At 27.6% G+C, this 16,352-nt stretch overlaps 1 protein-coding gene across 2 annotated transcripts; it reads right to left on the bottom strand.

Moving 5' to 3' along the window:
* Positions 1–10,921: 10,921 nt before the first annotated feature.
* LOC106313250 lies at positions 10,922–12,603 on the bottom strand. Of its 2 annotated transcripts, none has more exons than XM_013751017.1 (5): positions 12,547–12,603; positions 12,290–12,375; positions 11,908–12,217; positions 11,707–11,834; positions 10,922–11,612 (listed from the first exon to the last, which is right to left on the bottom strand). In XM_013751017.1, the coding sequence occupies exons 2-5, from the start codon at positions 12,353–12,355 to the stop codon at positions 11,118–11,120; spliced, it is 999 nt and encodes a 332-aa protein (XP_013606471.1). In that variant the 5' UTR covers positions 12,356–12,375; positions 12,547–12,603; the 3' UTR covers positions 10,922–11,117. The 2 variants fall into 2 exon arrangements, with proteins under 2 accessions (XP_013606471.1, XP_013606470.1); XM_013751016.1 differs by having other exon boundaries at positions 12,449–12,584.
* Between the last annotated feature and the right edge of the window lie 3,749 nt (positions 12,604–16,352).

Below are 16,352 nucleotides of genomic sequence, written 5' to 3'. Positions count from 1 at the left end.
AACTTTGAACTTTGATCGTGGACAAGAATAAATTTTGGCGAATAAATTAAAAAGAAGAGGAGAATGACATGCTCGTTTACAAGATCTGTGACAAGTGCCAGAAAGTAACCTTTTTATTTATTGTGATCCAGAACTCAACAATCGCTATGCATTTTCAAGACTTACATTGACCTTGTGTTCATGAACTCTCCTCCAGCTGAATCCGAAACTTCACGGCAAACTCCATCTGTTCACGTGAATTGAGAATCAAATCAATTAACATAACCGGATTTTTGTATTTAGTTATTACTTACTAGAGGGGTAGAAGTCATATTCTATTTCTATTTCTTTGGATATATAAATAAAACTTTGAGCATTTATTATTTTTGTTTCTGTCATCTTACAGTTTACTATTTATAATAGGTAATAAACCGCGGAAAGTGATTATTAGTTTCGTTATTTATAATAAAAATACATTAAGTCTGTTTAATCTGGATATTGGTTCGGTTTTAAGTTATTTTTTGATTTTTAATCTCCTAAAATATAACTATTATTTTAAATTAATATTTATTTTGGTTTATTCGGTTAGAATGTTCGATTTTTTAGTTTTTTCGGTAAAAACCAAAAATTACTATTATTTATTTATTATCATGTTATGAATTTTAGATAGTCGTCATGTCGGACCAATGGTTTCATATCATAGTTTGTAAACGTATAATAGTTCAAGAAAAAGAAAAGAAAATTATTAAGACAAATCATTTCACTACCATTTGGTCAGTAGTGAAAGAAGCATTAAGAAAAAAATATTTTAACTTAAAAAAAATAGATACTTCAGTTGTGATAAATACTTAGTCACAAGGTGCTCACATCAAGGTGCACATATATGTTTATGTAAAATTATATAAAAATAGTTGACAAATATATAAAGATATTGTTAATTAATATTAAATGACATTTTTGTTCAAAATAATACATGAAAGATAAAATTAAAATTAATTAAAAATTAAAAAGGCCTTGACATAAGTGAATTTTTTTATATAAAGAAAAATAAATTGTATCCGTAAATAGAGGTGGGCACATATCGAATATCCGGGTATTTGGAGGTATTCACGTCGATTCAATCTTTAGCCATCTGGATAGTCGGTGACTCTGATATCCGAAATAATTTAGAATTTTAAAGAATATTCGATTTGATTCGTAGATAAAATAAAATTTTAAAAATAATTGAAAATTTTAATAATCACATTTTATTACTAAAATAAAATATTATTTAAATTTTTAATTTTTAATACCTAATATAATAAATTTAATTCATAAAAATATTGTAAAACTTATATAAACTATAATATATATATAATATATATATATATATATAATTCTGTACTTATATGTATATATGCATATAACAGATCGAATTAGATATTCGTTCCTAAAAATATAGGTATTTGTGATTTTTTATTTATTTTGTATTTTACTATTTGATTTGCTTCGTAGAGTTACAGATATCCATATTTTTTAGTTCAAATCAAAATGGATAACGAATCAAATCAAAATTTATAAATATTTTGCCCAACTTTATCCGCAAACAATATATATATATATATATATATATATATATATATAATTTAGCTTTTGATTCGTTATTTGTTTTGATTTGAACCGGAAAATCCAAAGTTTTATTGGAACCATGCATGTGAGTTTTGTATTAAAAATACAAAATATATAATGTGAACATATTTATGAATATAGTGTGAACACGTTAGCATATTTATTATCAAATCATTGTGAAATTTTTACGTGTTTATTATAGTGTAAATGCATTTATTACGATGTTTTTCTTTTAATATATAAGAGATTTGTTTGTTATGACTATTTTATGACACATCAGTCATTATAAAGATAATTGGTATGGAACGGATAGTATAAGATTTCGTTGATGCTTTAAAATTTTCAACTACTAGAAAGAAGAAATTATTATAGTTCAGTTTGGTATTTGTGATGAAGACACCCACAAATGCTTTGGCCTAAAATTATATCAAATAATATCCGAAAGGCATGGACTACGTAGATTACGTAAAATCGAATAGAACTTTTCGCTAGTGCCTTAATTAAACACTAAACCTTGATATATGCACTCGCGCATATATTATTTTTAATTTCATATAAATAAATATTTATTTATAAGTAATAACTAGATCTCGATTTGTGCAGATTTTTGTTTTATTTTTATATAAACATTTTGTTTTCAATTCTAAATTGATATATATTATAATATATATGTGTTTATCAATTTTTAAAACATAATAAGTTTACGATATATTTTTTCATTGAATAGATTATTTCAAACTTTCACATGTATTTGTATCTTCTTCTATATATATATTTTCGAATTATTATTTCGTTATTAAAAACGTAACTATATATATAAAGATTAGTAAAATATTGTTTTATTGTCATATTTAAAGATATTGTAATATTTCACAAATTTAGAAAGTTTTTAAAAATTAAACTTTTCGCTTCATAGATTTATATTCTCGAGTAAATAATTAAACATTTAGTTTTTGTTTAATTTTTTTTAAAAAATATATAGTTTAAAATTTGTTTTCATTGGTTTAAGGTAGTAAAGATTAATCATTGTTACATAATATGATTTTTGTTATTTAAAAACAATCTTTATAATTTTAAAAGTTAACATAGACACATATTTAAATAATTAACATATGAATGTATAGTATTACAACATTAAATTATATCTATTTAATTGATACTATCTATAAATCTAATGGATCATTTATTGTTTAAATCCAATTATTGATAGCCCAATAAAATTTTTTGGTAGGTCCAAAATTTAAGTGATAAGATTAGAGATTAAATTTAACATGACTTTCTAGATCCGTTTTTAAAAAAAAATCACACATGAATCAAAGTTGTGACTTCTAGTTTAATATATAAGATGTATATTTTATAATTTATCCGTATTGTATAATTATTTAATATCACATTTTTAAACACAATAATTTATAGTTCATATTGAGTAATTTTATTTTGTCTTGTTTACCGTCAACTGTACCATTCATATTTTTAAAATATGATATGTATATTCACACAAATGTATTTTTATTATTTTATGAATCAAAATTTTATGAATGTAAATAAAATTGTTTTACATACTATTTGAAATCTTGTGCTGTATATTTTATAATCTTCAACATTAATCAGTTTACATCGGACTATTATTTATATGAAATATACATAGAATAATATTAATTTATATTTTATTTATATATTGTATAAATTATTGTTTTAAAAATTAAGTATGTTTTATGGTTTTAAATTCATAAAAAGATAGTAAATGCTAAATGTTAGAATTATATAATTTTAATGGCATTAAAATGTAATTAAGTAGTTGTTTTACTTTAGGATCAATTTAGAAAATGATTTACTGAATTACGAAAAGACAAAATATATTTAAATATAGGTTCAATAATTGTTCAGTGGTATTTTGTGTAAATAAGTTGTAAAGTTAAGGGGCATTTGTATTTCTCTTTGACAATATAAATATCCTTCTGTTTCAAAATGATTTATATTTTTTAAAAATAATTTTTTTTTTTCACATTTTAAATAAATTTTGATTGACTAATAATGGTAAATTGTAAGTTTTAAATAAATTAATTGTGTTCAATAAATTTGATTCACTAAAAATGTGAGAAATAGCTAGTCATAAAAATAATAAATTTATAATCAAAATTTAAAATACTTTCATATATATAAAAATTCTAAAATATACATTTTAATGAAAAAATATTTGTCAATTATTAACGCAATGCACATTTAAGACCATTTATAATGGTCTTTTATTTTGAAGGAAAACATTTTAGAAAGGGAAATTCATTTTTCGATAAGACATATTTTAATTGAAAAAGTGAATTTATGAATAGCATTTCCTGAAATTGGAAATATTATTCAGAAACTCATCGGACTTTTTTATTTGTAAATTGCTTCTGTAATTTTATATAGTTTTGTTTTGTATATAAAAAGATTCGATATTTGTGTTTTATGTTTTAAGAACATTATTAGTAATTTACATAATACAATTACAAAATTTATATAAATAATTTTTTTATTTATTTTAGAACTAAATTTATGTATTTAAGAAAGATACATTTAAAAAAATTGGGTTAAATTTGTAAATTTTTAAAATAACAACTATTATTAAAATGTATAACAAGTATTAATAATATGATATAATTAAAAAATATCTTTTGAAAAAAAATAAAAAAAAATTTTAGTTCAAAACATAAATTTATTTTGAATTTACTTCGTTTTGAGGGGAAATACTTAGTTTTGAGGGGAAATACGATGTAATAGTTGCAGATACCCTAACTATACACAATATCTACTCAATTAAAACAACTTAGTGACCCATTGTTAAAAGTTGGATCCAACAATTAATGGCAATAATACATGCATCCATCATTTTCGAACATAACCACTCCTTTATATAATTTTCCAAAGTAACCACTATTCCTTAATAGCTTTAGTTTATCCTTCACACGCCTAACAAACTAAAGTAATCTCTATTTATATCTAATTTCCTTTTTTACAATTTTTTTCCTACTAATTAGGACCATTATTTACTATCAGTTAAATTAGCAACTAATATATTTTTCTAGACTTTACCACCATATTATCGATAGCTAATAATATGTAACCTTAATACCATATTTAATAATCGATTGTATCTTAATAATATGGAGCATATCTATTTTTTTAATTATTTATCCAATAAAACAAGAACATTTCAGGAATCAAATCAATTATTCTAAAATCAATTTGAAATTTGGTCATCTAACTCCTTAATCCCGTAAGATATGCCCTCATATTTTGCAACATTTTTTTTAACTAAAAAGTTTTTCCTTCCCCACAATCGTTTTTATCGTCATCCTCTTATAAAAATATTGAAAGAACAGGGAAACAGTTACAAAACCCTTTAAAATTGGACCATGGATTTTGATTTACGCATTTATAATTTCTATACAAATTAATATGTGTAATATTATGTGTATAGTGTAGTAATGATGTAATTATAATTATATACAAAATTAAGTAATCCCAATTTATGAAAAAAATTGCAGTTATTTAATCTGTCTATTTAATTATTGTTTTACTAGATGATGACCCGCACATTTGTGCGGACTAATATATATCCAAATAAATCAAATTTTAACATAATTTTTAATTTTAATTTGATTTATTTAATTAATTTCAGTTGAAGATATAATTTACTTTATTTACTACAACACAACATAGATAAAATGTTTTGATACTTACAAAAATTTTCATTTATTCTATCACCAAACTACACATATAAAAGTATCATCATCATAATAATATAATAAAATTTTATTAATACTGTAACTAACATAAAAGATAAATCTATAAAACCTATCCCCTCTTCAATAAAAATTTAGTCGCATTTTATATGAATTTCTTTTTATCGGAGTTTGTAGTGACACATATTAACAAAATCTACAATGATTAAAAACATATTTCAATTTAACTAAAATTTTATAAATTAAAAATAATAATTATATATGTCTACAAAAAGCTGTTTTGTAAAAAAATAAAATAACGGCTAAAGATTGCATTCTTTAGACTCATATTTTTTATTGGTAAGATAATTCGATGATATAAATTAGAAACAAACGTCATTTAAAAACAACTAATACAAACATCAACCGATTTTATATAACTAAAATAAACATAAGATGAAACTATAAAATTATTGCTAAAATTTGATAATATTCGTTAATCATAATTATCCCTGAATATAATGGGAATATTTATTAAATAATCACTAAAATTGTTTTAAAACTAACAAGTTAAAAATTATTTATTAAAAATAATGACTCAGTCTAAATCATGAAATATGAAAAATAAGTTTTTCAAAATAATAAAACGTAAAACATAATCAAAATATCTTAAAATCATAGAGAACTTGATAAATTCACAAAACTAAAATTATCACCTAAAATTATTTATGACAAATAAAGAAATTTATCAATTAAAATTATTAAAAATATGACAAATAAATAAGTAATTTAAATATGAAAAGCATAACTAAAGCCAAATTAAAATTATCAAAATATAACAAATAAGTAAATTACCTAAGATTATGGAAAATAAGATACATAAGCAGTAAAATATGATAAATAATCAAAATTACCTCAAGTCATGTAAAATATGACAAGTAAGCAAAATCTCACTAAGAATTATTTATTCTAAATAAATAAAATTATGAATTAAAATTACTAAGAATATGAAATATATATAATTTAAACTGTGGAGAACATAACAAATAAAAAAAAATATTAAAACATAAAGAATAAATAAAATTTTTAAAATTGTGAAAAATAAGACAAATAAACAATAAACAATGACAAATAATCAAAATTAACTAAAATTATGGGGAAGATGACAACTAAGCAAAATCAATTCTCAAATAATGACTCAACCTAAATCATGAAATATGACGTATAAGTTTTTAAAAATAATAAAACATAAAATATAATCAAAATATCTTAAAATCATAGAGAACATGATAAATTAAAAGAACAAAATTTATCACCTAAAATTATATATGACAAATAAATAAATTTATCAAATATAATTATTAAAAATGTGACAAATAAATGAGTTAATTTAAATATGAAAAGCATAATAAAGAAGAAAAATAAAATTATCAAAACATGACAAATAAGTAAATTACCTAAAATTATGGTAAATAAGATACATAAGCAGTAAAAATGACAATAATTAAAATTCACCTAAAATTATGAAAAATATGACAAGTAAGCAAAATCTCACTTAGAATTATTTATTATAAATAAATAAAATTATAAATTAAAATTTCTAAGAATATGAAATATATATATATATATATATATATATATAAAATTTAAACTGTGGAGAGCATGACAAAAATTAAAATTATTAAAACATAAAGAATAAGTAAATTTCCTAAAATTATGAAAATTAAGACAAATAAACAATAAACAATGACAAATAATCCAAATTACCTAAAATTATGGAGAAGATGATACTACGCAAAATCACTTCTCAAATAATAGTATAGATTACTAAACAAAACTATATAAAGGGTTTGTTATGTTTAAAAAAATACTGTTTGAAAATTAAGTATCATATTAATGTGTTAAAAGGCTATGGTGTATAGTTTAATAATATAATAAATTTAATACAACTCTTTTTTTTTGTCAGCGAATTTAATACAATTATCAAAATACTTTACTAATCAATTTTTTTTTAAAACGTAAATATGATCACATATAAAAACACAAATATGATTACAAAGAAATACATATATGGTACAAAAAATACACAATTATATACTTACGAAACTTGATTTATCTAATATATTTACAAAAATTATCTGTTCTATTAAATTCATATCATACAAAAATATGATTATACAAACACACAAACATATAAATTATATTAGGTAAAAAATTTAAAACCAAAAAATATAGTTAACTACATTAATATGTAGCTAGTTTGGACTTTGATGAATGTCCATTAATCCATTACTTAAATTTGGTGATACGTTGACCTACAAAGTTTAAGAAAGTGCGAAATAAATGCAGAATAGTAGAATAATATTGGATGCTAATTGCTTCCACATTTGCACTCTGAATCACGTAACAATAATAATGTTACATCATCATATATCATGGATCACCGATAAATATAGTCAATGATAGATAATCCATAATGCCAATCATGCGGCTACATTACTAGCTGGTTGTGATTTATTTGGCACCATATGTTAATTCCAAGCTCAATCAATCGCTGGCAGTATTTACTATTTCATCACATGATATTTTTTTAGTTTATTAGCATTGTATAACTATAAACCATAGTGAATTTTTTAGTTTATCCGCATAATTGGTGTACATAAATCACTGGTTGGTAATCAGTTTAAAAGCCACGAGACAGTCACGCAACTATATATATTAACAAAGTAACGTAAAAAATGAACATGGGCATGATTAAGGGTATGACCGGTTTAAAAACAGCGGCTGCGGTTGCGGTTACGGAAGTTTGCGGATGCGAGTGGTTGCGGTTTCTAACGGTTTTACGAGATTTGTACGACTGGTTCTGCGGTTAGAAATTGGTGCGTTTGCGTAATACTTATGACTGGTTAACTACCAAATGTAGCAACAGTTAAATAATAAATTAATAATATTTACATTTTATATAATATAAAAATATCAAAAATCATAATATTATAATAAATATAAATATCATATCTAGAAAGTTATAGTTTTAAAATTTTAAAAATTTTATAGAAAATGTTTTTATTTTAAAATTTTAGAATATTAATTAAAATATAATAGATATATTTAAGTATTTTTATAATTCTAATTTAAAATTTTTATTTGATATTTTTATCTTTGTATTTATATTATTTTTTAAAACAAATAAAAAAATGTATCATTCTGCAAACGCTAGCTGAAACCAGCTTTAAATTTATGAGGTTTAAAACGGTTTAGAACGGTTTAGAACGGTTTGAGTGATTGTTACAAAACGTCAACAGCCGCTATTAGCTGTGCGTTTGCGGCTGGTAGCAGTTTCAGTGATATTCAAATTTGAAATGCACGTGGACGCGTAGGGTAAACAATATGTGTCGGTCGGTTAATTCCGATTACAAAATTATTTCGATTGGATTTTACTGACCGACAACTATCCCGCGATCACCGATAACAAACTTGGAGAATTCGATGGTAGCCGTTCAATAAAAACGGTCCCACAATCGCGAGGTTCCATCGAACGTTTCATGTTCAGTGAGACAAAGAAGGGACTCGTGTCTAGTTAAGAAGGCGAGACGTTTCTTCTCATGTGCACACGTGCAAGCTGACAGACGATAGTGGTCCCCTACCACGTGAGCTTTGTGACGACTTCATTTGACAGAGCAACGTGGTGGTCTCCGGCGGCGCCTCACTTGACGTTAACGTTAACGTTCACATTAACCCGTAAGGTTATTTTTTCGCTATAATCTTCAGTTTCGTTTTGACCCAAACAACAATGGGAACACATAATGTACAATAATAATAATATTCTATCTGCTTGCCACCGTTTCTAGTTTGACTAATACATGTCCAAATGTAAAAGGCTTATAAAAGAGTACTCAATGGTATGATTAATCCGGAGTTCTTAAGATGAGGTTTTTAGCGGAAGTTAAGAAACTATTTCTTAACTTCCGTTAAAAACTCCACTTTAAAAACTTCGGGTTAATTATGGTTTTAAACCATCTTTATCGCTAGTTTCCAAAATAAAAATAATGAAAAGTTATCAAAGAGAAAGGAGAAAGGTTCATAAATAACCAAGATAAGAAAGGGTTTCGAAAGATACTAATATATGTGTTAGTTAATCATTGATTTTACCTTTTAAAAGTAAATAAAAATTAAATAAATTATTATAATATTAGTATTTTTTTTCTTTTTAGTAACTCCTACCGGTTTCTACCGTTAATCATGGCCTAAACCTTACAAATTCTCCAATTTAAAGGGGGTATTAGGATATGTGTATAATTTCATTCATGTTTATATATTACTTAAAACTATGATAAGACATGCGTCTTGCACATGTTGAATTTATTTGTATATATTATCGATAATTCTTTTTATATATTTGATCATTTTATTTATACATATATAATATTTTTTTATTGTTATTATATAATTTCTTTCCGATCGATCGGATCAATTTTTATTAAAAATTGTTGAACAAAACTATAATTAATATATCATGGGTTGATCGGATTGGACATTAAACAAATTATGACACAAAAATCTTATTTTTTCCATCGAACACATTCTTGAAAAAAATAAACAGTATTGTTTCCATAGTTGAATTACTTTGACATTTATCTTCCATATGGTTTTGAAAGGTTTCATATCAAACATCGAATTGATACATGTCATTTTAATGGTTTCCTTATTTTTGTATTTTAAAGTTGTTTAAAAAAAATATAACATATAAGATTTTCTCATTTTTGTAATTTAAAGTCATTTTAAAAAATTCAAAATATAACATATAAAAAAAATCTAATTTTTTATTATAAGGTTAATGTGATTGTTTAATTTTTTATGAAGAAATATGCAAAAATTGTTATCAAATCTTTATTATTCATAATAATTAATTGTCATATATATGTTAATTATATTAGGTAATTATGTAACTTTTATTTAAGAAAAAAATACAAGCTTCTTATATTTTAGGTTAATATAATATTTTCTAGTAATTAGCTTTGGACCAACATTTTTTCAACTGATTCTTAAGATGCCTAAACTAAATTGACATCTTAATTAAGTGACACATAAGCATAATCACTTTTTAATTGGTACAAACTTAAAGCTACAATTTTTTTAACTGATTCTCAATTAATATACAAGAGATTAGATTATTTCCATATTAGATTAGATGTCCTTATGATAATAGGAGTTTACTTTACATATGGAATTTACTTTACATATCTTTCTCATGACCACTTCCAACGGAGTTTCTTTCCATTGGAGTTCTTAAAATATGTATTTATGTATATATATGTATATATATATTATATATGTATAAGTATTTGTGGGGTTTATAATTTTTGTGGAATTCACAAACAAAAATTCTAAAAATCTTATTTTAAGAACTTTTGCCTATGTGGTTCCACAAAAATTGTGGATTCCACAAATATTTATACCTATATCTATATATATAATACATATTTTAAGAGTTCCAATAGGAAGAAACTCCATTGGAGGTGCTCTAACAATGAAACAATGTATAACAATTATATTCTATCAGCTTGGCACCGTTTCTACTTTGACAATACATGCCCAAATGTAAAAGGCTTATAAAAGAGTAGTTAAGCCTATAAACAAGAAGCTCATCACACTCAGAAATAGTAAAGGCCCAAAAGTCTAAAGAGAACGTGGTTTGGTTTGCAATACATGAAGAAAACAGCATTCCACAAATTTTCTTACGAATTGGAGACAAATTCTCCGGGCATCTTGTACTAATGTATAGACTCCACGGAAACAAAAGAGAAAAAAAAAAGCAGAGTAAAGGCGCTAATCTTTCCAACCTTCTTTACTGAGTCGTCTAGGAGCAAGTCCTCTAGAAGAAACACTCGGTGTGAGTGGTAACACTGGAGTATTCGGCTGCTCTTCATCTCCATCGCCCCAATCATCTCCCCAGTTATTGTTCCATCCGTCATCACCCGTTTCCTGATCCGATTTTGATACCAATGGGGTGTTAGAGACTGGCAACTCCATGTCGAGCCTCTGGTATTTGCTTTTTCCCTGCGACTTGGTCCTGTAAACGTGGTAGATCACTGGGATGATGACAAGGGAGAGAACCAGGAAGGAAATCATGGCGATCACGATGAGTGTTCGCGAGCTGATGTTGAGTATTGAAGGGCGAGAAACAGCCACTGTACTGTCCTTTCCTGTATCATGTCCTGCAGCGGCCAAATCTTTTAGGTAAAGGCTGCAATGGCCACCATTACCAGAAGTGAGTACGATTGCGCTATCGTTGGACCCTCCCTTCTTAATAGAGACTTTCACCTGCCATAAAAAGCAAGATGTAAGAAGTCGCAATAGGTTTGACCGTCCATGGTTTTAAAGCTAAACCATTCATATATAAAAGAGATGTAATAACCTTTGTGTCTTGGCTTTCAAGAAGCTGAACTTTATTGGTCTCTAAGCGGACGAAACTGGGAGCAGTTAAAGTAAGATCCAATACACTTTTGGCTTTGTTCTTAATCAGGAGAGAGAGATGAGGCGCATCTGCACATAGAAATGCAGTCTCAAAACCAGAATCTCTCTAGAATAAAAAAAGAGATGCAAGGAGGAGACTCACCATCATCACCAGGGACACGGAGACAAGCGAGAAACAGATGTTGCTCATCAGAACACATATAAGATGGATCACAGTCTTCACCTTGTTTCTTCCTTGAAGACGAGTTGCTCTTAGCTTCCTCCTCCTTACTGCTTTCACCTCCATCGCTTCCTCCTATACTCTTTTGACTCGTACTATCAATAGGCTTGGTCTCAGATCCACCCAATTGATGGGTGGTGTTAGTAGAATGATCTATACTCTTAGAATCAGTAACAATCTGAGATACACTTGTATCTGTCAAATTCGAGACAAGTTGTTCCTCTCCATCAACCTAATTTCAACAATCAATCATCAACCTCTGATTTCCCCCAAAAAAATCAAAATCGGAAAATCTAGGGGTTACCTTAGTACAAGTCCCCAAAAGCAAAGCTATAGAGAGAAACAACACGAAGAATTTATTCGCATCCATTTCAATGATCAAGATTCCATCTGGGATCCACAAAATCAAAGCTCTCTGTAAGTAAACATTCCATCTAAATACAAAGAAAAGGAATCAACTCACAAAAATTTGATATCTGTACGAATCGAATCGGAATGAAGCAAAGATTGGTTCGAGCTCGAAGAAGAAGAAGTGAGTCAGTCGCAGCAGAGACTACTAACCTTTCTACTTTAGACTCTTTAGTCGTTCCTTCCTCCAGCTAGTTTGGTATTGGTATGCTTAACCAATTTTAATTCTATACGGCACCGTTTTCGGAATTCTAAATGAGGACAACAAAATATCCAACATTGGGCCGTTTGGGTTTAGAATCCACCCTACACTATTAAGGCCTTATTTTCGATTTCACATTAACCACTCTTAATTTTTAACATATACTAATGCCCCCCATCTTGACAAAATATTCGTTTAAATTAACGGAAATATGTATATTTATGCCTAAAATATAAAATCATACAAAAATTTTTGTATTTGCTGCCTAGTTATCCTGTTTAACAATTAACACCACTACTAATTAATCTGCTTCCATGCGACTCTATAAATGTTCAATAAATTCATTTTTCTTAACTTTTAGACGATTGTTAAAAAAGAAGAGTTGAATAATAATTGAGACGTATACAATACCAACATGAAGCAGATATACAACCAACGCCTGCATGGGAAGAATATAAACATTAAGAAAATTTAATAGAAAAAAAGTCTTAGTTCCACTTGGCGTCGGTGTTGGACTCGCCACGTATATCCGTCTACTTAGAAAGCCAACTTACCTTAATTATATAGGGTAGTGTTAGAATATTGGGATAGAGTTCATATGATTAATTAGCAACCGAAACGAGATAACAGACTTGTGAGACTAAAAATAAACTCACGCGAAAGTTTCGAAAGTTTATCAGCCAAAAAAACAAGCTTCAATAATATGGGGAAATATATTAAAATAAATTTAATCGAAAAAGTCAAACCGACCAGGTCCACGTCCAGCTCCATGCCTACATTCTAGAATTGAAGTTTTGATTGTTAATAAATTATATTCTGTGGAGAACAAAGACTAAGTCAGTTACATTAAGTGATATAATCATATTATTTTCTTGTTAGTGTTTTTTTTTTGAAAAAAAACTTCTTGCCAGTGTTGCTTTATCTACAAGCCTTTAAAGAGAATTACACTTGGAAATCTCGTTTAAAATGGTCGTCACTGATTTTATATATTAATTCTAAAACTCTTACGGTATCTTTGTGTCGATTTAATGAGCCATACAGGTTGAATATTTATTTTATACTGACATTATGTCCACCGATTTGTTATAAATATTCATTTTAAGAATATCCATATTGAGCTAAATCTAATCAATAAGTGTTCACTTCACGCATATAATTTATCTAAACATTACAATTTTAAAAAAAAAGATTTCATGGTGGTCAATAAAAGTGTGGCCATACATCATATTCATATCTGCTTTAGAAATATTGAAGTTCATCATTAGAGATAAGAGGGGACCTCATATATTATACGCACACGTAGAGAACATATATAATAGCTAAGCAATATATGTTGGGGAGAATTCGTTTACTGTATTAGTTTTGTGGATGGTTCCGCACATTACTTAAAAGTTGTAAACAATATAATTAACCTCGAAATTGATTTGTTAACCGCTTAACATATGGTAGGTTTGTCTAATATAAACACTTATCAAAGCTATTGTATATTATTAAAAAAATTGTAACCCATCTTTATGTAGTGATGATTATTTCTTTGCATGTACTTGAAAAAGTTTGGGTATATATCTCTTCATTTTATTTCTTAATTTGTAACAAGCATTTGATAAACCATAAATGCGTATTTATGCATTGGTATCATGCAAAATATCAAATCTGTAAATGAAAAATCAGCATTCTCTAATGTATACAGCAGTTAGTATAAGTATCTGAGATACTGTATCTCACAACTGATCATCGAACTATTGGTCTATTGCTGTTTAGTTCAAAAAAAAAAACAATGTTAACCCCAAAAAACAAGGAAACATGATTAAGAATTCGTGATAGAGATTTTATAGTTGACGCATGCAACATTTATTTAAGTTGCTTGGATATGAAGGTTTTCGTTTCGGCACTACACACGCAAATATATACATAACACATATATATGTATATAATAATGTCTGGCTGTCTGCACTTGGAAACTAAAAGTCTAAATGAATGATGGTCCACAACGGCCGTCAAAGAAACGATATTGGTCATAGTGTCTATGATCCGTTGAATAATGTTCCATGTGATCTGCTTCTTAATGTTTAACCCATCGAATACAATCAAAACTACATATATATATATATGTATTTATAATTATACGTGTCATATAAATATGCTCAGGTATAGATGTACACACATGATATATGGTTTGGTCGGTAAATTAATAATATATAGATCTACTCTCTTTTTTGAACACAGATATAGATCTACTTAGGGCATCATTATTGATGTCTCTTAGATTGAGGCCTTTGAGCGTAGGGTCTCTTAACTTTTAACTAAAAACGTTAAAAAACTTTTCTCAAATCCCTTATTTAAAGGCCGTTCCTTAGCTTTTATAGTTAAAAGCTAAATGACCCTACGCTTAAAGACCCAGCTTAAGGGACACCAATAATGATGCCGAAGATATCTAACTTTAATATTCAATTACCTATAAGTTGCAAAAGATATACGTCTAAACCTTGCAAAAGATAATCCTATGAGGTCCACAACGATTCACGTAGGTCTGTGATTGCATCTGTAAAGTTGTTTTTTAAGGAAAATGATGTTTGTCATTATATATTTGAAGATCAATGTCTAAGGCGTATAGTAGTTATCCACCCAAATTAGGACAACTACGGCATATAAACTCTTTTTATTTGTAGAGTCACCTTCAAATCTGTATATATATATATATTGTATGTACGTCATAATTCACTTTTTCAGCTTTCTAGGATTTCCGTACGATTTCATACTAACCTATGAGGTTTATATGTTATAATATTCAGTATCGTGATTCCTTCTAATTCCAAGCACTCTTGATTGCCTTTTATTTAATATAAATGTGCTGAGTAGTGGTTCAATTATTTGAACCTCCTCGATAATAAGAGACTACTAAAAAACTCGTTATAAATCAATTGATATATATCCATAACCGGCCGGTCCACAACCGGTCCATACACTTAGAGAGAGACGGTCCAACCTTAGAGAGAGAGAGAGGCGGTCATGACCTTAGGAGAGAGAGACGGCTTATGCTTTGGAGAAAAAGAAACTCTATTTCTTTTTCCTTGTAATTGTTATCTTTCCATTATTATGTATTAGTAGTTTTCCTAATCTTTGTTGGTTTAGGTTTTTGGATACTTTCCTTTTCTATGACTTGTAATCTTTATATAAAGGAACCCATGTTCTGATTAATAAAACACAGAACTATTCAGTCTTCAATCTTCTAATTACAACACGTTATCAGCACGATTGTTCTCTGCAATCTAAGCTAAAAATCGCCAATTCCTTAAAACCTAACCTAGCCGGCGACTTTAACCTAATCCCGACGAACCCTAATTTGTCCTAGCTCGCGTTTCGCCAATTCCTTAAAACCTAACCTAGCCGGCGACTTTAACCTAATCCCGACGAACCCTAATTTGTCCTAGCTCGCGTTCCAGCTCGCCAGTAACCGATCAGCTCCATCCCTAAGGTGTTCCTGATCCTAGACAACCTCAGCTTCCGTTTGAATCACAGCCAGCTTGTGTTCCCGATCTAACATCTCGCAATCCCGATCAGCCGCTTGCGAACCCGGTAGGAAGCAGACGCGTCCCGTCCCGTTCAGCTCGCATCCGACGACAGCCCCGCCAGCTCGCGTCCGTCCGTGTGCAGCTTGAGGTTCATCCGTTCTCTTTGGTGGTCCGGTTTCAACCCCACAAACAAAGGTATACCGATTAATCCAAGAACATAATGATCAAACACTAATACCCTAATC

The sequence above is a fragment of the Brassica oleracea genome, chromosome C9, assembly GCF_000695525.1.
Source record: "Brassica oleracea var. oleracea cultivar TO1000 chromosome C9, BOL, whole genome shotgun sequence".
Taxonomy (NCBI): Eukaryota; Viridiplantae; Streptophyta; class Magnoliopsida; order Brassicales; family Brassicaceae; genus Brassica; species Brassica oleracea.
This window is presented reverse-complemented; position numbering and strand designations above follow the sequence as displayed.

What these genes read in the sequence shown, in the direction of transcription:
- LOC106313250 (XM_013751017.1), bottom strand. Translation starts at nt 12,355, where the DNA reads ATGGATGCGAATAAATTCTTCGTGTTGTTTCTCTCTATAGCTTTGCTT. An exon ending in CCGTGTCCCTGGTGATGATG is followed by an intron (nt 11,835 to 11,907) that starts GTGAGTCTCCTC and finishes TTCTATGTGCAG; the next exon opens with ATGCGCCTCATCTCTCTCTC. An exon ending in TTGAAAGCCAAGACACAAAG is followed by an intron (nt 11,613 to 11,706) that starts GTTATTACATCT and finishes TTTTTATGGCAG; the next exon opens with GTGAAAGTCTCTATTAAGAA.